Raw genomic sequence first — 22,454 nt, 5'->3', positions numbered from 1 at the left:
CAAATACCCTCACACATTTCACCCCATTTTCCAACCATCAGTACCAACTAACTTCTGATTAATTGCTTTGAAACATAAAATTGGGCGTTTCTTGATTTTTAACCAGTAGAAGATTCAGTTGCAGTATAAAGGAATGGCTCAACCAAATCCTTTCCACCATTCATAAAACGAGTAGAGTGGGACGGGTTGCTTGATGCTTCTCTAGGAACAAGTACACAATTCTCTACAGCCGGAGGAAAAACCACATTACACTGAAGTTCTCATTATAGTTGACCCGTTCTTCCAAAACGTTCACAGCAGTGTATAAGTTCAAAACCCGGCTTGCTTTTTGTGGATTAAGTTATTGTCGGAAAGCCACTTTACTGGACCTCAATGCGCCTCTCTATATACTGCCAGCTACTGGCCAAATGTTCTACGTTTATAAAACTGTATCTGGCACCTTGTGAATATCTTCGTTTTCAGCCTTAGATATCTACAAAACCAAGGACTAAAACAAATAACTAAAAAAAAAAAAGACTATTTTCACATCGTCATAGTATTTGTGTGTGAAATCTTGAGGAAAGATATTCATTTAACACAATTTAGAATAAGGTTGCATTAAAAAATGTGGAAAAAGTGAATGTTGTGAATAATTTTTCGGTTCTGCTGCCCCTATGAACACAGGATAGAGAAACCACTGAAAACAAAGGGAACACAATCCCGACTGAGGTTATCCCTAAATCTTTTACTGTAATCTAAAATATGCTTTAAACCTAGAAGCTACAAGTTTTCAGGAAAGGGTTAAGAAAAACTAAAGCAAAATGTGTAAAATCTGAAAGTTGGGGGGGAAAAAAAAAAAAAAAAAATCATGGCAGATAACACCCAAAGCTTAGTCAAACATTTATTTTGTACATTTGCCTGAACACCATTTCAAAGAAAATGCATGTACTAATGCAAAGTGGTTATAAAAATAAAGCACATTCTTATGTAAAGGACAATCAGAAAACAGTAAATAAGGGACCGTATCACTTATTGTCAGTTCTTCTGTCACCGTTTTAACCAGTCGCCCGCCTATTAAGCAGGAAAACGATCAAACAGCATCTGTGTGATTCAATTTCTGTAACAGGTCCACGTTACCTCACTTGGGCTGGCGACAAAATAAACGTAGCAATATGGAATATATGGACGAACAAAGTCATTAATGCAATAAATATAATAGTGATACAGATTGTATTCTCCTGTTGAGCTTGCCTTATGTCTAATTAATTGGTTAAAACTTTGATAAGCTTGTGGCGTTAGTTCTGCACTGTAACATTGTTTCTAATATCCAAAATACATTGTGTTATAATAAACCTTAAGAATGCGTTAATACATTTAATAGTCATCAACACTGGTGTTTTAGTATTAAAAAAAAAAAAAAAAAAAAAAGCTTTCTGTTTGTGCGATCCATTTTAGTGAGTCGAACTTTGCAACATGCAATCTATTAAACAGCGGCTGGTGGGAGAGGAATGACTATCGTCCAATGTAAACTACAGACAATGATACAGGGCAGAGCATCTCGGTATGAACCATCCACTGACGAGACCAGCGAGTCCTGCACGCAATTCAGGCAAGTTCATGTCAGGCTTGAGTCTTGCTTTACTATCACCCTTTAAACAAACCCCATCCCTCCCTCCTAAACCCCCAAACACAAAATGCTGTCAAAGACATAGTAGGTACGTGTGGCAGCTTATTATATCAAACGTCTGTACAGAAGAATTCATTTGAATTACAAAGACAAAGAAAAACGGACGGAAGTTCCTTCTGTGTTTCAAAAACTTTACTCTCTCTCTCAACTTCTGGTAAAGAGGTAAAAGTGTTCAAAAAGGCAGTTGGGGTTTTTCTTTTTAGCAAAAAGAGAAAAAAAAAAAAAGAAAAAAAGGAAAATCCACTTCATTAAGCGATCGCCTTCGCTTCCGGCAGGAACGCCTCCCAGAACTTTATGAGCTGGAATGAAATCAGAGTGAGACAAATAAAACTGTTAAAACACGGCGTGACCAGTCGCTTAAATGCTTTTTAACTTTGATGGTTACAGTGAAATATGCACACTAAGTGGATTGTTATCCCAGGTAAAGATGCTTAAAAAAAAAAAAAGAAAAAAAAAGAAAGTTGCACACAAATTTGTTTTATACTAAACATTTCAAATTAGGAGTTCAGTATTCTTATATAATATTTCACAAGGTTAGATCATACGGAAAGGATGGCTCGTTCCCCAACCTCCCTAGATTCACTCTGCAGTTTATTACACATTTATTGTGGTTTCATTACCAATATTAAGAAATGGTTTGTCTACATTTCATTTGAACTAATTTTATAAGCTTTACGCAATCACACCCTCTACTCTAGTAGTATATGTTCTTGTACATTTAAGATAAGGGGAAAATATTGTAGGTGGTCATTACAACGTTCTGCTAAAGTCATTAAGACACCCAAAGTTGTCACTGGAAGACGTTGCCAGTTGCTCTTAACATGGTAAATAAAAGCAATGAATGATTTTTTTTTTTTTCAGTAGCTGAAAAAGAAAAGAGCCCTTAATCGAAACCGTAGATGCCTGATCCAACGCTTCATTTGGTATGATAATTACCCGTTGTTGAGACTGCAGCATTGCCTCTAAATACTTGATTATCTGACTCTTGAAGTCCTTGGCCTTTTCTTTCTGCAATGAGAAGATTCTCGTCATTGCAGGCAATAAAAAAAAAAAAAAAAAAAAATTAAATAATCATAAAAAAAAAAAAAAAAAGAGATGCAGCAATTTTCTGCACACTTGATATTTTACAAATGGTCACTATTGCCAAAGTTTTCATGACAACAAGGCAGAAATCAGGTCGAGAGGATAATCACAGAAGACGACTAGTATCTTTGCAAAGTTGAAGAAAACACTAAAAAATAAACATCTTTTGGATAGTGCAGACGAAGGGTAAAAAAAAAAAGCTAAAAGTCGTAGCGAGAAGGAAAAACTGTACCTCGAATCTGAGAACCTCCTTCCGCACGGTCATCCCGATCCTGTCGAAGTCTCTCTCATACTGAGTAACCTTCGCCTCCCACTGAACAAACAAAGGAAATGGGGCAACTGTGTCATATGATTCAAGTTATATTTAAACCTACATATTCAATCATGAACCAGCCTATGAGAAATCTGTTATAAATTTAATAATCAATATGTTTTTTTCTTCAGTTGTTGGAACGCAGTACGTTTCATTTTACAGTTTAAATAAACGCAATCAGATAGTGTCAAGTTTTATCCTTGTGTAAATAACAACGTGATTGTATTTTCCTTCATTGTTATTCCATCAGACTCTCATACTGACCCCTGATGATTAAAGAGGAGGAGAACGGCCAGATTCTGTACTCAACAAATTACAATAAATTAGGACAGGGCAATAACTCGATTTTCACTCAATTGATCCAGTTTTTTTGTTTTTCCAAGTTTTAATTTTTGGAAAATCTGGATTTTCTTTGGGTTGCCATATTTCAGAGTGAAGCCAGGCAAGAACCACCGTCTTGTTTGACAAGTGTGTTTTACAACTCCCCCCTGTCCTCCCTCCCACCAACTTTGAATTTGTCTTTTTTTTTTTTAAGGATTAAAATTGTAAAAAAAAAAAAAAAAATTTACAGATTTTATTTTTATAACCAGAAGGTAGATTAACGGGAACTGTAAGAAATTTCACCGTTTGAGGTTTGTGCTTTTAGCTTTCAGCTAAATGACTAAACGGTTGTTTGAACGCTGAACGTCTGTTGTTGTTAAGTAACAGTCAAGACTTCCCCAGGTGATGTAATGATCTGCCACAGGATCGGCGCCGTTACCTCGGCGATCTCTTCCTTCGCCTGCTGCAGCTTGTCGGGTTTGTTAGCCCACAGCAGCTTGGCTTCGGCTTCTCTCTTCTTCTGCAGCGTGCTCTGAGCCTCCTGCCATCGCTGCCACGCCCGCACACGCTGGTCAAAGCAACCCTGCAAAAAAAAACAAAAAAAAAACAACAAAAACATTCCAGATGAGTTACGACACACGAGTAGATGTGCACCAATTAATGGGTCGACGTTCAAACTCAGCCTAGCAAAAATGCCTTTAAAGTCAAAGCTCATGTGTTTATTGGTATATAAAGCTGCCACCGTACCCGCACGGCGCCAAGCAAGCGTATGTAGTCGGCGAGCAGCTCGGCGAAGACGAAGAAGTCGCTTCCTGCCTGCTCCTGGTGCAGCTGCTCCATCTTGTCCTCCACCTCGGCCAGCTGGGAGAGGGCCCGCGACAGGGCCGTGTTATCCTCGGAGTTTCCCAGCATGGCCATGCTTTTGGCAAACACAGCTGTGTTCATGCACAGCTCTGGCGTTAAGAAGGGAGGAAGGGCAGAAAACGTCTTCAGGCCGCTTTGTTTTTGTCGAACGTGATGCTCTGCCGCTGCTTCTTTCCCCCCCTTCATCAGCAGGGAATCATTTCATCCGCTCACCTTTTCTGTGATTCACCAGAGAATCAACGACGGCGTGAAGCTTCCTCAGCTGCTGCTCCTCCATGTCCACCTCCTGGAACTTGTCCTCGAACCACTGAGACACACACACACACACATAAACTATAGATTAAACCAAACACACACTGCTTATGGTGCAATGGAGCTGCTAAAGCGCAAAAATGCAACATATTTTTTTTTTTTATCATTTAAATTGTCCTGCATTAGGAGCAGTAACTGCAACTAATGACTATTTTAGTAAAAGATTATTCTATCAGTTATTCTGACTGAAAAAAATTGCATAATATTCTAGAATATTAGGTATACATTAAAAGAGTCAAATAAACAATTGCATTCCTTTTAAGGATAAGAAAAACATTTTATTGCCTAAAATGCAATACTAGTTTTCCTTCAGTGAATTTGAACCAGGTGAAGCTTAAACTATGCCACTTGGGGAGTTTTGGGCAAACATACTTTCAGACAAAGGTGTTCTTTTTATCTTAAATACAAGATGCACATATATTTTCTACAGTTTTGATTTCATTTCTGCTCGGAACATTTTTCTTTTTCAACAAATGGCTTTTTTTGAGTCTGCAGATGCCAGTTAATGCAATGATTAATTGAATACTAAATTAGTTGATGATTACGTCAAAAATTGATTCATCGTTTCAGCCTTAATTTCCACAGCATGATGCTGCCACCACATGGGTCAGATGGGAATGGTGTGTTCAGAGATATGCGAGATGCTAGATTTTCTGCCACAGATTGCATGCTGGGTAAAAAGCTGAAGTTAGAGCACTGTCCCCATCATGCAGTAGATTTTCCATAATAGGAGACACAAATTTGAAATTCTTTTGAAGCATCACACAGATGGGAAGACGCTTCACGCTGGCTCCTCTTACTGTGTCGGACTCGTTCATCTTGATGGTCATCTTGCTGACAGCGTCGGACGCCTTGGTGATCATTTTCAGGAAACCGGCTCCGCTGAGCGCCTGAGTGTTTACCGCTCTGGGCAGCTGAAAATAGATAACGGTTTATTAACTCGGTAATAAATCATTTTAAAGAATAGATGTCTTTCCATTGTCCTGGCCTGAACACTTGTGTCCTGGATATACATCGCCCTACACACTTAGCCTGTTTTGACTGCAGTGCTGCTAATGTAGGTGAAGTCTGGTGACTCAGAGGGTCACGTTTCCTACTGCTAGCATCAGAGCTGCTGTTTCATACAAATACAAATCGAAGATCTGAACTACAACCACTTTGAGTCTTCTATAGTTCATCTGTTAAAATATGTTTACAGTAGGAAGACCTGGGCATTACCTGTAGCTCTAATGAGCTTAGGTAGTGCCTGGTGTAGAGTCACCAGAAAATGAAGCCAATAAAGCAGTTTCCAGGGTCAATGTAGATTTCGCCAACTCATATTTAAGACTATTATCAATAAAATGAAAGCCCTATATCATGACAGATGTACAAAAAGTAATGTAGGAGACCAAAACTGGTAAATATCTGGAGTATTTTTGTGGCTCTTGGCGGTATCTTTGTGCTTCTCACACAGCATAAGCTAGCTAGTAAGCTAACTAGCAAGAGAACTAGCGTTAGCTCTCTAGCTAGCTTTGTCTGCTTAGTTAAAATGTGTCTAAAGACTAAGGGAAAAAAAAATATTTTCTTTCCTTTCCTTTTCCACCAATGAAACTATTGTGGTTTTACTCTATAAATTTAGTAAATGTGTAACTTAAAAAAGTTTGAAATATATTTCACACATGCAGCCTTCCACACGCGCTTCAACTGAAGTGGAGGAGAAAATAATAGGAATTCTGATCCTGTTTCATGGCCATAACGTCTGGTTTTATTTTTCCAGCAGTTATATTCTGAAACTAAACACTCAGAAAATATGTAGCATAAAAATATGCTTATTGGATGACACTGCATTTCCCAAACAGCATGATAATAAAAGCAATACAGGTAACGCTGACTGAAAAACTTACATCGTCTCTTTCTAAGAATTCACGGACGTCGGGATCTTGCAGTAGCAGCGGGTGAGACACTATTCTCTGAAGATACCTACACAGAAAGTAGAGAGGAGTTGACATGAAAACAGCTAAACCTAAGCCTAGGAGGAAAACGTAAATATACCCGTAAATAAAAACAGAAATCGTTTGTGCACTAGAAAGTATTTTAATTAAAACATGAGTGGATGTTGACCTCTCCAGAGCTGCTCTTCTCTTTTCCACAAACTCCACAGACGATGGGTCATCCATGCCCACCTTCACTTTTGTCATTCCTGTTGATTCAAAGCATAGTTAGAACAAAAGTTAAGTCCCTTACAAATAACTTTAAAAAATAGGTCAAAACAACAGTTTTTCATATAGTTAAAACAAGAAAGCTTTTAGTTTTAACGAGATATAAAACTCCTCTTGTTATAACGAGAAATTCTGAGTAAAAACTTCTGAATGTTTCTGGTTTTATTTGCAACAAAAATAACATGGAAGCAAAGATGGAAAACGAATAAGAATAATTTTTAAACATTTTGAAAAGATTTTATTCATCTGCACAAATGAGACTTCTTACAGCTTTCTCTAAAAATCCTTTCCACTACAGAACGATGCACTACTTTGTGCTGACTCATCAAGTCGCAGTCAAATTAAACACATTGAAACTAGTGGCTGTGATGGGATGAAATGTGTGTATATACACGTATAAAGCACAGCAGCTCACCAACAACACTTTTCTCAGGTGGAGGTGGTATGATGCAGCCGTGGAGCGACTGCTTGGCTGAGAGTTTTTCATAAAGGCCTAAGAAGTCGCTGAAACGCCTCCTGGCAGTGAAGGCTTTACTTTTGAACATGGGCAAAGAGGTCTGGAGGAGAACATGAGGAAAAGACGGTGAGTGGGACCATAACACTTCACACCCAGAGTTAAACATCAGAGCCTTAAAATACACACCCTGGTGGATACTTTGTAGGCCACATATGCATTCATCCCATCTCCTAGGAAGAGGGGAAAAAAAGATTACAGTTTCAGACTGTTATGAAAAGTCTATACAAAAATACCAAATCTTTCAGAAACGGATCATAGTGATCTTAAAAAAATTAAAAAAAATTAACTGACCGACTTTCTCTGGGTTGGTGACAGCAACATCCACATCGAAACTATCATTGGCCTCGTCTTCTTCCAGCTGCAACGCACAAGGCAACATTTATACAAAATCGGAAACCAAAACAGTTTAAACATTTGGGTTTAAACAGAAACAAAACGTGGCAGATAGGCACAGGCAGTCGCAGGTGACGGTGCAAGTGGTTTCCTGCAGGTGTTTGCGGGTTTCTGAGAAGCTTGGTTCAGGGCGGTACCTGCTCCAGAGAGGTGGGCTGCAGAGCTGCGGGACTCCGAGCCGACGGCAGGCCAGAGGAGGAGGACAGATCCTTACGAGTAGAGTCGCTGGACGGATCCGAGCTTAAATCTGCTTGTGCTTCTGGCGACAAAAGAAACAACTTTTGATTGAGTTATAGGTAAACAACAAATTCTTTACAACACTTCAACTAGATCCAGCAGAGAACTCCAATTGAATTGGACAGAACTTAACATCAAAATAGAGTGATCAAAAAACTTGTTTTTACTACAATTGATGAATTAATGTCCATTAGTTGCAATTATTGTCGTTTTTTTTTCTTCTTTTTTAGCAGCTGTCTCTTTTCTGTCCTCTAACGCAGTGAATTTTGCCTGATTTGATGAGCTATCTGTTTAAAAAGTAGCTTAAATGGCTACCTCAGGAAACATGACCAGTGTCTTGACAGACAAAGTAAAAAAGTATTGTTATGGGGCATAGAGTTTTTTAGCTTCATATAAAAAAATAATGATAAAAAAAAACACATATCAATTAACAGTGCATGACTGGTTGAATAAATATGGTGGAATACAAAGGAAAAGATTTTCTCACCAACCTAGATCTCAAAATCCAACATGGCTGACTAAGCCTGTTCCAATAAGCAATTTATCAATTAATTGCATGATGAATTAAAATGACCTCCATAATTTCCATCCCAATAATTAATATTTCTGAAGAGCAATTAAAGGAAACGTCATAATCCATTTCATTTATGGTTTCGGTTGTGCTCGGTTTTTATTTCCGTTTTATTCATTACTTTTGGACGTTGTGCTTAGTTTTGGATATTTAAACATACCTTTCAATTAAAAAGTTAAGTGCTCTTTTCCAAATGAAAGCTTATTGGTCTTTGAGAGAGCGATCTTCATCAACATATTGCCTGGAAACTGCCTCAAAACAACAGTGTTGTTGTTTATCGCGATAATTTCCGGTGCCTTGATTTGTTCACCTGCAAACAGGTCATCGTCATCGGAGTGAACTCCGTTGGGTTTGGCAGTGGTGGTGGCCTCCTCACTGAACAGATCTGCGGGCTCCTCTGGCTGAGAAACTCCTCGACTGACAGACGCCGGGTGGCTCTGCAAACAGGAGGTTTGACTTAGAAACACACAAACATGGCAGAAAGTATTTACCAGTCTGCTGGCATTCGCCACAAAAATAAATAAGAGGTAAAAACAAGAGGCTGGGCAAAAGATTAGCACAGGAAATTTTAAGAGAAGCAAGAAAAAGGGCTAAATATTCACCTGGGCAGCAAAACAAGACGGCCTTAAAATTAATTAAAAACTAACATCACTACAGGGCAAAAAAAGGGGAGGGGGGAAGCTGCAAGAATGGTAAAAAAAAAATAAAATAAAAAATCTACCTTACATTGTTTAGTTGTGTAATAATAAAAAAACACCATCAAAATATCTGAACTAGTTCAGCTAATTTGACCGTAAATCTGATATTCGTCGCAAAACTATGTGGGGTTTTCAGTTCTTTTTCTAAGCAGGTCAGATCAGATAAAGAGGCTAACTCTCCCATCCTCTCTGTCACAGAACAATGCAGATATGCTGAAACGTGTCAGACATGACAAAGCTGGAGACATACGTTGCTGACAAAAATGTCCTCTCCCTCGTCGCTGTCTCCGTCTGCCATGTCGGATAGTTCGGGCTCTGGCTCCTCCGATGCGGGGAAAGGAGGAGGATTTCGATCCGCGCTGGACGCCATAGTCCGTGTTGTCAGTGAGAGCGTCCCGGGCGGAAGTGAGGGAATCGGGAAGGTGGGCGGCTGCAGTGACCCCTGCTGGTCCCCAATGTGTATTACACTAACCCCATGAAGAAGTAGGTGGTGCCATTGGCTCCTTTAATGCAGGGGTGTCCAAAGTCGGTCCTCGAGGGCCGGCATCCTGCTTCCTGCATGTTTTAGTTCTCTCCCTGGTGGTAGTAACAGCCTGTCCAGTATGTCAATGTTCTTCTTAGGCCTCTAATGAGCCATCATTTGAACCAGGTGTGTTAAACCAGGGAGAGAGCTAAAACATGCAGGCCGACTTTGGGGACTCCTGCTTTAATGAATCAAGTTTAAAAGGCAGTAGAATTAAAAGTTATGGCAGTTCTGTTAGTTTTTTTCACCTTTTTATTCAGGGTGAAGAGAAAATAATCAGCTTTGATGTATTTTTAGTACCTCGAGTTTACAGGTGTGGCATCTGCATGAGATTTTGTGTGTAATAAAAATACCTCGACTATGGTCTTCAAAAAATAAAAAGAAGACAGAAACATGATCTACCTGGAGGTTGTGTGGTGAAGTAGTTGGTAGAAGGTGGTTCTGGGTTTTGAATCCCAGCTTGGTGTCTTTCTGCAGCTTGCATGTTGGTTCTCTGGCTTCCTCCCACAGTCCAGGACCATAACTGTTCATTGGTTAATCAAAGGTATGCGTGTGCATGGTTGTCTGTCCTGTGTACGACAGGCCAGACAATCTTTTTTAAATGGATTTTTTTGGCTCTAGCGGCCTTTATTTCACTGCTCACTGACAGGTCAACAGGCCTGGACTCGAATCTGTGAGAGACGACTCAAGGACTGAGACCTCTTTACATGGGTGCTTTACTCACTGCCTCGCCTGTATCCCTACTTCTTAACAATGACCAGTCTCTGAGGTCTTTCAGTCTGGTTTCTGTGCTCACCGCAGTATTGAAACTGCTCTGGTCAAAGTGTTCAGTGACAACCACATACATACAGGAACCACAGCGCTGATAATGGACCTCAGTGCAGCATTCAACTCTGTTGATCATGATAAATATTGAAATGACTGGCGAGCTGGGTTGAACACTCTACTAGCACTTCAGTTCAAGTCTAATCTAAAGAATATGGACTTCCTAGTGTCAATAGGTAATTTTCCATCTGAGTTGAGAAAAACCAAATGTGGAATTACCAAAGGTTCTGTCTTGGCACCCCACCTATTTAATATATTCTCCCCATAGCTCAGATTATTTCAAGTAATGAAGACAGTTACACAGTGAGCCTCCCACCTTTTGAAGAACAAATCTAGGAGTAAAGGAAAATGGCTCGGCAAGATCATGGCAACTCATCCATGTGTTCCTCTTCTCACCCAATGATGCTGGAAATGCTACTATCACAACACTTCATAAGGGAGAGGACATTCACATGTTTCAGAGAACAAGCAGACCTCCTAAACAAAGCTACTGTTTGTTGTACATACAGGTTGCTGTGACGACCTGTATGTACTCTGATCAGTGTTTGTTTCTTTTTTGTGGCAGACGGCCGCTCATACCGAGCCAGGTTCTGCTGCAGGTTTCTATCTGTTACAGGGGAATTTTCCTTTCTGCTGTTGCTACATGCTCATCCAGGAGGAACAAATTCTGCAAGTCAATCACTTTTTGTTGAGTCTTTGGATTAAAAGTTTTATATTGAATTTGTATAGTAAACTGGACTGCAATGTTTGAGGGCTAAGATCAGTTTCGGTGTATGTACTTGGCTTGACATCGGTGTGAATGATTGGATTGAATCAACTTTTGTTTTTCTTAGTAAAGTATGCTTAGACAATAAGTGTTGTAAATTAGCTTTATATGTTTCCACCATAGTAAAGCCTTTTGAATATGACTGTACTTTGATCACATGCACATATTTGTAACACCATTCGTCTGCTTCCATAATTCAATTTAAAAGAGCAACTCATCTTATAGATGAATTTGACACAAAGCTTGGATACGGCTCACAATTTTATGTTCTAATGGTTACAGCATGTTCATGCCATAACAGAGCAATAAACATATGCACAAGTTTCACTACTGATTTGAGTAAATGAAAACCTCTGGTTAATCTACGTATGTCTCAGTGTTTCCCATTTCAAAGAACGCTAAACGCCACATCAGTTTTCCGATAATTTCTGATGAAAAGAAAGACCAGCAGACGTTTACTTTGTTAGTATTCTTAATAGCTTGTATACACAATGTATAGGAGCACCAATAAAAAAACATTTTTGTCCAAACATTTTTCAACATTTTTTTTAAAAAGCCACAGATTTTTTTTCTTCTTCTTCTACAGAAAGCAAAGAAAGCTCTGTACATGAACAAGCAGAACAACAGAATTCCTCATCACGAGGCGCCAAGTGAAACAACTCAGTCGCTCATTTCATATCATCTCTGAAGCAAAACAAAACATTAAAAACAAAAAAAAAGACAAGCTGCCTGCTGCTTACCTAGGACACTACGTTACACAAACAGCTTCTGATATTCAAAACACAAGATATGTAAGAAATTTACTTTCCAAAAATTGTGAAAAAGTGCAATACAGGTTCAACTGTTTTACAACTCAACAGATCGTTTCCCAAATGGAGTCCGGTTCCTTTTTCTCCCAGTTTCCTTCGAAACGTCTTCCTTGTTTGTCTCCAAAGTTAAAATCTCTTACAGTTATACTGACATTCATGACGATGCACATTTATGCAAAACATGGTATTCACAAAAGTAGAGGAAATTACTATGATTGCAAATGACAAAATTTCTTTGGGTAAGAGGGTAATGAAAAACTAGTCTCTGAGATGGACCTTTTATCTTTCTCTTTTTTTTTCCTTTACAGCAGATTTGTGTTCAGAACAATTTTCTTTTTTATTTTTCTTCGTACAAAACCTACCATATATATATCCAAAAAAAAAGGAAAAAAAATCCAGGAGTCCCTTTCAAAAGGTCAACATCATTGCATCTTAGAACGTTTGTAACAGAACCACAACGCGTGTGTCATTCGATGAAGAGGAGAAGGAAACAACCAAAAAAAGAAACATTAAAAAGACTTTGCAGCAAGGAAATGCCCAAGTGTTTCAGCAGAAGATATGTCCAAAAATCAAAGATTGTTTTGTTTTTTTGTTTCTTTTATTGGAAAATGCACACATACGACCAAACTTGTTGTATAAAAAGATAACTTTTCATCTGCTGCTGTCCGACTGATTGATTGATTGATTGATTGATTGATTGATGCCTTCTTTTTCGGAGAGCTGTTGAGTGGCGGGTGGTGGGGGTCAGCGCCCTGAGTCCGAGGTAACCCTGACCTGCGGGAAGCTGCCACAGTCCCACAGAATGATCCACGGCGGCGTGGGAGAGAGTCGACGGCGAGTCTTCTCCGCAGTCCGACGTACAAACACGTTGGTAAGGCTTTTAAAAAAACGGAGCTCCCCACAACGAACAGGAAAGACCGAAGAGCGATTTAGAGTACAAAGTGGACAACGTGACGCCGGGGGGAACGGGAAACTGTAGAAACCCGTCAGGCTTTACTCCTCCACTGATATGAAAACTGAGCTTCAGGACTCAATTTAAATCACAAGTAATAATAATAATAATAATAATAATAATAATAAAATAATAATGAAAAAATATTAAAGAAAGAATGAGGCAGTTTAAAAACAACATGTATGTACATATTCATAAGGATACACATGTAAGAAATAAAATAACATTGGAAATAAAAAGTCATGGCACAATATATGACACAAGAGGGTAAAAAGCAAAACGGACACAAAATATTGTGGGTTTGTAAAACAAACAAACAAAAAAAAGTAAAAAAAATAGTAAAGGGGAGTAGCTGACATCCAATGCTCACTTCACTGAAACGGCCCAATAGATATACAAAACGCACAAAGTAAACACTGATCAAACACCGTGTTGTAGTCGGCGCCGCACGAGCGCCGGCATCAATAACCCCCCCTCCCCCCCAGCATGTTTATGGTCTGTCCTCCTCTTCACTTCATGCCGAGTCGACCAGCGAGGAAAAACAAAAAACGGTGAGATTCACAATCGTTCGGCTGAAAGCAACCAAAAAGTTCATCGTCTCTGAGGTTTGTTCTTCATATCAACATGAAGCATCTCGATTTATCGTCCTCCTCCTCGTCCTCCTCCTCGTCGTGGCAATCTCCTGTCTGAGACTGAAGAAGAAGAAGAAGAAGCAGTTCCTACGTTTCAGTCTGGAGGTTCTGTTTGTCTCTGTCGGGGGCCGCAGGAGGCCAGGTTCGTGTCCACGAGGCCTCTGGATGTGTTTTGCTTGTGAAAGTTGTGTGGCTTATTTCTGCATACGTGTGTGTGTGTGTGTGTGTGTGTGTGTGTGTGTGTGTGTGTACGGGAGTGTGTGCGAGTGTCTCTCTCTGAGCAAGCGAGCGAGTACATGGTCATGGCGCTGTCGTGATGGCGTTCAGGTCTTTCATCAGGCCCTCGAGGTGCGCCATCTCCTCGGTCAGCTCGTCGGGCTCGTAGCTCTGAGGGAGAGGAATAGGGTTACTGCGAGGGGCCGGGGAGGGGCAGGGGGCCAGGGAGGCAAGCACCTGGGATGGGGGAAGGAAGAGAGGAAAGAAGAGGAGGAAAGGAGGGAGAGGAGGTCAGTCAGGGGATCCATCAGAGGCCGACAGGAAGGAGTGGGATGGGGGGGAGTGAGGCGAGCTGGGAGACTGGTCAATGAGACTGAAGCAAGACGAAAGCAAAACATTCACCGAGTGGAGCGACAGTCAATCAAATGAGAGTAAGATGGAGGTAAAAAGCCAGATGGTAAAAACACACACACACACACACACAAAAACGTCATTCCGGTTATGGGTTTCGTTATGATCAGTCGTTAGAACGAATCATTTATGTTTTGAAAGCAGCCGAGAAATTAAAACGAGGTTGAAGTTGGAAGAAGAAACAAGATGAGGGAAAGAGCAAAAACAGAAAATGTGGTTACAACAAGTCCTGCTGAAAGGAACGTTTACAACCCAGAGCCTAGAGAAACAAAATGCACATGGAATTTGGAGTGTGATGTGATAAGATAACATTCATGGATATTTACCACCATCATCACTGCAATGCTACCAAAAGCCACCGTGAGGCGGTATACTCACGCTGTCTACGTCCTCCAGCATTTTGCTCGTCTCTGGTACGTCGGGAGCGTTGGGCACCGTTACGATCATTGGAGTGCGCGTTCTCCCTAGTGTTCCAATGGAGGCTGTTTTTACGACGTGAGGGTGAGTGGGAGGCCCTAGGGGAGGAAGAGGCTTATAGTTAGAGCTGGCAGTATTCATAACTCTGTCTGTACACATTTCACTGTGTCACAACCTCAAAATGTTACGGTTTTTTTGCAGGGTGGGGGGTTGACAGACCAACACAAAGACTGTCAAATGTCCTTGTTTCAACCTGAGAAACAAAGACATTTCTCAGGTTGAAAAATCAAACATTTTCTAGAAAAACCTCTAGAAATTTCTGAGTTTTTTCTGGAAATGTTTGACTTTTCAACCTCAGAAATGTCCTTCTTTTTTCTTGTTTCCCTGAAAACGATCCTCTTAAAGTGCTTTAAGGTCATTTCAGTCAGACTTATTGGACTTAGCCTTATTTATGAGCTGTCTGCTGTGTTTTTTGACTAAGAAAACCTCTAAGGCCTTTGCAGAATAGCAGAGTTTACACACAGGTGGATTATTTAGTGACTCAGTGACTTCAGAAAGAAAACAGCTTGGAAAGGGATTTTATTTAAAGGCGGATATATAGAAAACTGTTTTGAAAGCCTTTTATTCTCAGGCTGCTGAGCAAATGAGCATAATTATTCTGGATTAGAGTGAATGTGGATTGAAAAGGAACGCAAGAAATCTGAAGGACAAACATTAACTTGGCTGTAAATATCAAACTTAACATTACAAGATAGATTTAACAGAATAAAACATTGTAAGCATATAAATAAAGGCTATAACACAACTCACACTGGTGGTAAACAGACTCAGGGTATGTCTGAGGCGAGTGCTCACCAGTCTGAGCGAGCAGAGGTGTGCTGGGCAGGGCGGGGGATTCGTACGACGGATGGCCGGAGACCGGGATCGCAGGTACGGCGAAGCTCTTGAGGGGGTGGGCGTGGGCGTGCGGGTGGGCTGGCCGGTGCGGCGGCAGGTTGCTGGAGTAGCTGGGCTCTTCCTCGGTGGTGGTGGAGCCGTGGTAGCTGCCCTCCGGGTCAGCCATGATCTCGGAGGGGCAGGAGACCTGGGAGGAGGCGGTAGGCGGGGGGAGGGGCTCCGAACTCGGCGTGTTCCTCACGGACTCTGGAGGAGAGGCAGAGGAAGTAAGTGAAAGCGCAGGATTTAAACCATCGACATTCATGACTGTTGGGTGAAAGAACTGTGCAGAAGAGATGAGGATGGAAAACACATAGAAATTAATTTAAAGAGTTCTCCAGGGTGTCATTGAATTTGAGAACTAAGTACTAAAGATAACATTTTGAACCCACTGGCTCATTTGTTCCAGCTTCTATAATCTGAATAAATTACAGTTTTGCTCATCTTGGGTGCAATTTACATTAATGGTTCTGATTTTTTGGCAAAATTAGCAATTTAGATACATCATCTCAAACTCCACATTATACACAACCAGAGACTTCATTAAAACGAGAAGATGACGGCGACAAAAATAAACAGTCAGCTGCAGATATTTTATGCTAACATGAACGGCGTCCTCTGACCTTTTCGGGTTAGCCCGTTGCGCTTATGTGCAAAGTATGAAACATTATGTGGAATACAACAAAACCTGTAAATTCATCAGAGATCGGAACGAAGCAATTATCCAGTCAGCACGGCTTTGTTTTGCGAAATTAGCGTTGAATATTCCTACAATTTCAAACGCCCAGAGTATAAAGCAACTATTGTCATCACAATTTCAATGGCATCATTAAACCTCTATTTGAAACAAATCTCATTTGTCCAATCTATTGATAAAAAGAACAATTTCAGTGAATTGATATATTTAGTAAGTGTTTTTAGGAACTGCATTTCATCACCTTTAATTCAAAATATAAAATACTGATCAAACCTTAACTAAATTCTGCACTGTGCAGATATTTATTCAAGCAGTTTTCCATTGATTTTACTCCATCTGGGAAAGCACAAAAAAGGCCTATTTCGTATCTATGTTACCAGCATCTTACATAGTTTAAAACTGCAGTATTTAAAGCAATTAAACGCTTATTCGAGATTTACGCTACTTGTGAAAACATCTGTATGGGGGAAAATCTAAATTGTTCATCCAAAAGAAGAAGAAAAAAAGCTGACAGGAAAGTGTAATAATATATGAAAACATTAAGAAAAATCCTCATTTTATTTTAACTGTTTGGATCTAGGCTCTTCTATTGCAACAAGATCAAAAAAAATGGGGCAACTGGCTTTGGCATTTTAATCCCATCATTATTTGAATAAACTAGAGAAAATCTACAAGACAGTAGAGATAAATTACAATAACAAGATGGCGGCAGCTGCCCAAAGACGAATAATCAAATGTTCAATAATTGAAAGTGGCCTGCCCTCGTGCGGCTTCCTCCGGCCGTCCAGCAGGGGGCAGTGTCTCACCTGAAGAGTCCACCCTCTCTAGGTGGGAGATGGGGGTGGCGCAGGCATGCGGGCGCGGGTACCCGCTGCCTTGATGGTAGAGGTAGCTGCGTGTCGGTGATACCAGGCTGCCCATGTGATAATGGTGATGATGGTTATCGAGGGAATGGATGGGGTGAGCACTAATCACGGCTGTGAATGGAAATGGACGTGGATACACACAAACACACACACACACACACAAACAGGATGAGAGATGCTTAATGAACGGTGAGGATCCAAGCATGCAGATTCCTGCGATAAACACACTCCCACTCAGGAAGTAGAAAAATTCACAAATAAAGTAAAAAAACAAAAAAAAAAATCATAGAAGCATGGACTAGATGAATCTGTTGCTTTTGATTTCGAGAGATTTTTTTCTTTCTTCCATAATTACTATTTAGTTGCTGTGACACGTTCACACACTTACGCTGGGGCGGCTGAGCGTCAAAAGGCATCATCATTTTAGGCCTCATCACCCGGCGGCCTGCGAGTGTGGACATGCTGTCGTCTGATTCGTGGCCTAAAAGGTACGGTGGAAATGAGCCAATCAGATCAGTTGCTGTTCTGACGTTGAGTGTTTCTAGTTAATGATCCCTCATTACTTTAATCCGCTTTGTATCGCTGTGTGATATTTCCAAATGTCAAACTCCGATCGTCGCCTGCACTTGAAGGAAATCGCGGCAATCAAAGAGGGCTCGAAGCGTTATGATGTGTAATGAGCGTCGTGAGCCATGTCTTGATGCAGCATGAAATGTTTTGCATGGCAATCACAGACAAAAAAAAAACAACAAAAAAAAGAAGAAAAACACATCCTTCACTAAAAATTGTCCAATAAACCTTCAGACAGGCTCCTGGAAGCATACCTGCAGGTTTTTACTGAATTTCCAGCTCAAATAATGAACTCACTTTTTTTTTTTCCTTTGGTCAATCTCTTGAAATGCCACTTCCTGTCTGCCAGGCAGAGTCAAACTTATGCTGGGTGTTATTATGAATGTGCACTCAGGCAGCAAAGGTGACATTTTGCTTTGATCTGTTTTTATTCCAAAACATTAACTTAGAAGTGTTGCCTTTTACGGGCGTTGGGATGGGAAGGGGGGCAAACCTGACCTCGGTAGGAGTTGCGCCTCTGCTGCAGGTGGGGGTTGCTCTCCAGGCCGCTGTCGGCGGGGGTGATGTCCTGCGAGGTGCGAGGGATGGGCGTTTCGGTCATGACCGGGTTGGGTTCCGGCGACTTGTCTATGGGTTTCAGTTCCAGCCTCTCGTGGTGAATCCAAAGGTCCGGCGGCTTCAGGTCTTTGGAGTTTCCCTTGTACTTATGGGAGCCGTTTGATGACTTCGAGGCCGCTCGCTTTCTGCAGGGGGGGCAGGGGGAATGACAAGAACGCATCGTTTATACAAGCGAAGACGACAACCGGAAGAGAGAATGATGAAGAAACAAATAACAGAACAAAATGAGTTAGTGAAGATCTCACTTCTTCTGCTGGGACGTGCTGCGCCGCGTGCACAGTAAGGCTCCTACCACCACCACTACGGTGGTGAACACTCCCACTGCGATTATGCTGACGATGATCACGGTGAGATTCTCATTTCTTTGACCTATTTTACCTCGAGAGGAGAGAAAGTGAATTAGACTAGAAGTGCTAAGTCACATGCACAGGAGCACCTTGAGCACCGTTGACCTGAAGTTGCCGCTTCAGGCTTCATCGGTCGTTCATATTAATGTGAATTTTGGTGTCTGAAAAGCTCTACTGGTGTCTCCACCACCACATTTGATCTGAGGTCTTGTTCAAATGTAGTGGATCGTTTTCACACCTGATAGTTCGGTCAACTCGGTTCGACTGGGGACTAACATTGCAACATTTGTTACATTTCCAGCTGGTGCAGTTTGCTTTCAAACGGCGATGTGTCAAGCAACCCAAATCGATCACAAAACCATTGACCCACCTCTTACATGCGGTGGGACGCCACCAGGAACTACGGAAGAAAATGACAGGAAAACCTCAGAAGACACTGAGCGCAACTTCGTTCCTCACAAAACGTAAACAATGGAATGGTGACAGATTGTATCGATTAAGAGATTTCTCTTTTGTCTTTGGCAAAAGATGACGAGACATTTCTCCTGCTAGTGTATGATTGAGTGCAATGGTGCTTCTGTGATTTATTTTGCTCTTTCTCCGTCTCCTTCTGCTGTAAATGTCATTCTTTGAGAAACAAAGCAGGGGTGGCCTTATAATTAGCCATCCAATTAGCTTTAAAAGCCAATGGCAATCACAGACTAGTCAGCAGGTGGGATTAAGGACTTACCATCTGAATTTCGAGGGCCAATTGGATACAAGTTGCCTGAAGGTCCGGGCTTTGGTGGGATATTTGAAGCTGAGTCAAACAGAGAGAAAGAAAATAAGATTCTTCAGGCCTTCTGGTGCAAATTCAACGGTCTACAAACTCTACAAGCACAAACACAATCTGGCAGTCATGCATTGCAAGTTGTCATCAGCCCAGAAGATGGAGATGCTTAGAAAGAGAAGCACATGAGGTGCAGTTGGCAGTGATAAAGTGAGAAGAGGGAGTTTACCTTGGTCATTAGCCATTTTGTCAGAGGACTCGGCTTAACAGGCCAAAGGAGAGCAGAGAGGAAGAGACAATAAAACGCAAAACAAAAACAGTTAGCTGAGAAGAGAGGCAAGGGAGAAAGAAATACGAGGGGTTGGAGGGCAGATGGGGGACTGTGGGGAGGAAGAGGGGCAAATCTAGAGGAATGAAAAACACGTGAGAAAACCAAAAACCGTTGCTGAACAGACAGAGCAGAGCTGATAAAAGGAACAAAGCGTCGATCCAGAAATGATTCAATCGTCCCACAATAAAAGTACAGATTGATTTCCAAAACTTAAAATGCTTTGCAAAACAAAAAAATAATAAATAAATAAAAATAATGGCAATAAAATAAAACAGCCCTGCTAAGTAACTGAAATTAAAACCAAAATGAGCTGCGTGTGGCTCCCCAACCCAAATCATCCTGAGTGTTTTAATACAAACTACGCAGCGGAGCAGATTTCAAAGAGAACGACTTTGAAATCGTTCTCTTTGAAACGATTCCAAGAGAATCGTTTAAAAGAGAAACGATTCTTTTTGAAAGAATTCCAAGAGAATCGTTTCAAAGAGAAACGATTCTCTATGAAAGGACTCCAAGAGAATCTTTGAAACGATTCTCTTTGAAACGATTCAAAGATTCAAACGATTCAAAGAGAATCGTTTGAAAGAGAACGATTTCTCTTTGGAACGAGAAATCGTTCAAAGAGAAATAAATGCAATTTAGGCACAAAAAAAAAATCTATAGCAAATAAAAGTAAAGAATACAGTTAGGGCAGTGTACGATTTTAATTCAACACCTCAGAAGAGGGATTATTAGTTAATAGGGCAAACTGACAGGAAACAGCAGCTGCAGCAATAAAAGTAAAGTTCTAAAGCTGCCTTAGCTGATGTGTAGTATTTGTAATCCACCTACAAGGTTTGCAAAAGTATTTGAACTTGATGAAGATTTTCACATTTTCCCACATTACAACCACAAACATCACTGCATTTTACTGGAAGGTTATGCAGGTTGTCAAAGTTAACGTGTTAACGCGTTAGCGATTAATCTAAAAAGCTTAAGGAGCTAATATTACATCACGCGATTAATCGCATTAATCTGCTTTAATCTCCCGCGGAGGGTTGTTCAGATCACAGCAGCGCGTTACACGGTCTTGTACTGCGGTCAACAATGTAGAGTCACAAACACGAGTGAATAGATGAGTGAGGAAAGTCAGGCTGGCGAGCTCAAAAACGCCTCGATGTGTGCAGGTTTGGGTAAGACCAAACCTGCACACATCGAGGTGTACATGTTGCAATGAGGGATTATCCTTCCACCAAAGTACAAGCAGGTTGTAGTTAACATTTCTAAATTTACACTTGAAATATAATGATTTCTTTTGCAATTTCTTGAATATGAAAACCTGGAAAAAGTCATTTTCAGATGTGTTTCGTTCGAGAGAATAAAACATTTTTTGAAAATGTCCATATTTACACCTTATGCTTACAAAGTTAATCATGATAAATCACAGCGCTGGAGTGTGATTAATCTGATTACATTTTTTAAGTGATCAACAGCACTAATACTTATGGCAGAAATTTAGAAATTTAAAGTAGGGGAAAACCCAAAGAATGGTGTCTGTTCAGAAGCCTAACTCGGTTTGCCGCAGTAATTGTTACGAAGCAAAGATTTCAGATCTTTATTTCTACAATATTTTGACAAAAGAAAAAAAAAAAACATGCACTATTTTTCTTCCACTTTCAGAGTTACACTATGCCGTACATTGTTTTGGTATTTCAAATAGAAACCGCATAAAATATATAGGACTTTGTGCTTGTGATGTAATAAAATGTGAAAAGGTAGAAAGACGAAGGCTGTACTAAAGCCATTGTTATTACAACGTCACTGCACCAATATCCACATCAGAAAAAACTGCCTGGACTCAAACAAATGGTAATTATTTAATTCAGATTCTGTGTTTGGTGACATTTGTTTATTTCTTTTTTTTTTTTTTTTTTTTGGATGCAGGTTTCGGCCAGAAGGAACTTTTTCAATAAAACCTTGTTGCTCAGGTGGAAGATTTGTGCTTTTTGTTAGTTGCTGAGTGGACAACTCATTATAGCCAAGGAAGGAATTATAAATCATAACAGCAGCCCTCCTGTACAACAACAACAACACAAAAAACCTAAATAAGATTTGTAAGCCTTGCTGATGTTTCCACTTCGATCTGTGGACCGTTCTCCTGCACATTTTGGACACTTACTCTTGGGAGTTCTGAACTGAACTGGCTCCGACATGGGCCCCATTCCTTTGGAGTTCCTGGCCTGGATCTTGAAGTAGTACGTCGTGTCCAGAGTCAGCTCCTGGATCTGGTGAGTGAGGCGGTTCCCCACCACAGGCTCGATGACCCAGTCGTGGACCACCGCGTTGACGTCTGTGCTGTAGTAGATAATGTAACCTGAGAGGACAAGACAGGCGGAGTTAGACGGCATCTTCAAATTCAGAACGGGGACTTTAGTTTGCACTGATGGACATAAAACGTCAAAACATTTTCTGCAACACAAGACGGTGGACATTCATGTTGATAACTTTTGTAATTATCCATTTCAATAAGGTTAGTATTCCTTAGGATGTAGAGTTAAATAACACTTTCCATTTAAATTGTGGAATTTTTAAGGTTGAGCAACAAAGGATTATGGGATAT

At 40.6% G+C, this 22,454-nt stretch overlaps 2 protein-coding genes across 2 annotated transcripts in view; both read right to left on the bottom strand.

Moving 5' to 3' along the window:
* Window positions 1-1,041: 1,041 nt before the first annotated feature.
* Window positions 1,042-10,232, bottom strand: LOC106960636 (sorting nexin-1-like). Its single transcript, XM_015053825.1, has 16 exons — window positions 10,099-10,232; window positions 9,424-9,676; window positions 8,786-8,912; window positions 7,805-7,926; window positions 7,566-7,632; window positions 7,401-7,444; window positions 7,173-7,314; window positions 6,660-6,738; window positions 6,443-6,518; window positions 5,360-5,473; window positions 4,461-4,554; window positions 4,131-4,336; window positions 3,823-3,966; window positions 2,982-3,062; window positions 2,603-2,674; window positions 1,042-1,965 (listed from the first exon to the last, which is right to left on the bottom strand). Exons 1-16 carry the CDS (start codon window positions 10,215-10,217, stop codon window positions 1,915-1,917), a joined length of 1,791 nt encoding a protein of 596 aa, XP_014909311.1. The 5' UTR covers window positions 10,218-10,232; the 3' UTR covers window positions 1,042-1,914.
* Window positions 10,233-12,684: 2,452 nt separating this feature from the next.
* Window positions 12,685-22,454, bottom strand: part of neo1a (neogenin 1a) — a 143,681-nt gene continuing 133,911 nt past the window's right edge. The window contains exons 20-29 of the mRNA XM_015053824.1: window positions 22,014-22,208; window positions 19,757-19,789; window positions 19,489-19,557; window positions 18,657-18,789; window positions 18,292-18,536; window positions 17,612-17,704; window positions 17,164-17,334; window positions 15,535-15,867; window positions 14,686-14,822; window positions 12,685-14,133 (exon numbers count right to left, since the gene is read on the bottom strand). Of these exons, the coding sequence (XP_014909310.1) occupies window positions 13,981-14,133; window positions 14,686-14,822; window positions 15,535-15,867; window positions 17,164-17,334; window positions 17,612-17,704; window positions 18,292-18,536; window positions 18,657-18,789; window positions 19,489-19,557; window positions 19,757-19,789; window positions 22,014-22,208 (1,562 nt within the window). The 3' untranslated portion in view covers window positions 12,685-13,980. The remainder of the gene's footprint in view (window positions 14,134-14,685; window positions 14,823-15,534; window positions 15,868-17,163; window positions 17,335-17,611; window positions 17,705-18,291; window positions 18,537-18,656; window positions 18,790-19,488; window positions 19,558-19,756; window positions 19,790-22,013; window positions 22,209-22,454) is intronic.

Source organism: Poecilia latipinna, unplaced genomic scaffold (assembly GCF_001443285.1).
Source record: "Poecilia latipinna isolate Pla-1442-1.1 unplaced genomic scaffold, P_latipinna-1.0 Scaffold1205, whole genome shotgun sequence".
Lineage (NCBI taxonomy): Eukaryota > Metazoa > Chordata > Actinopteri > Cyprinodontiformes > Poeciliidae > Poecilia > Poecilia latipinna.
The sequence above is the reverse complement of the archived record's forward strand: the minus strand, read 5'-3'. Positions and strand labels throughout refer to the sequence as shown.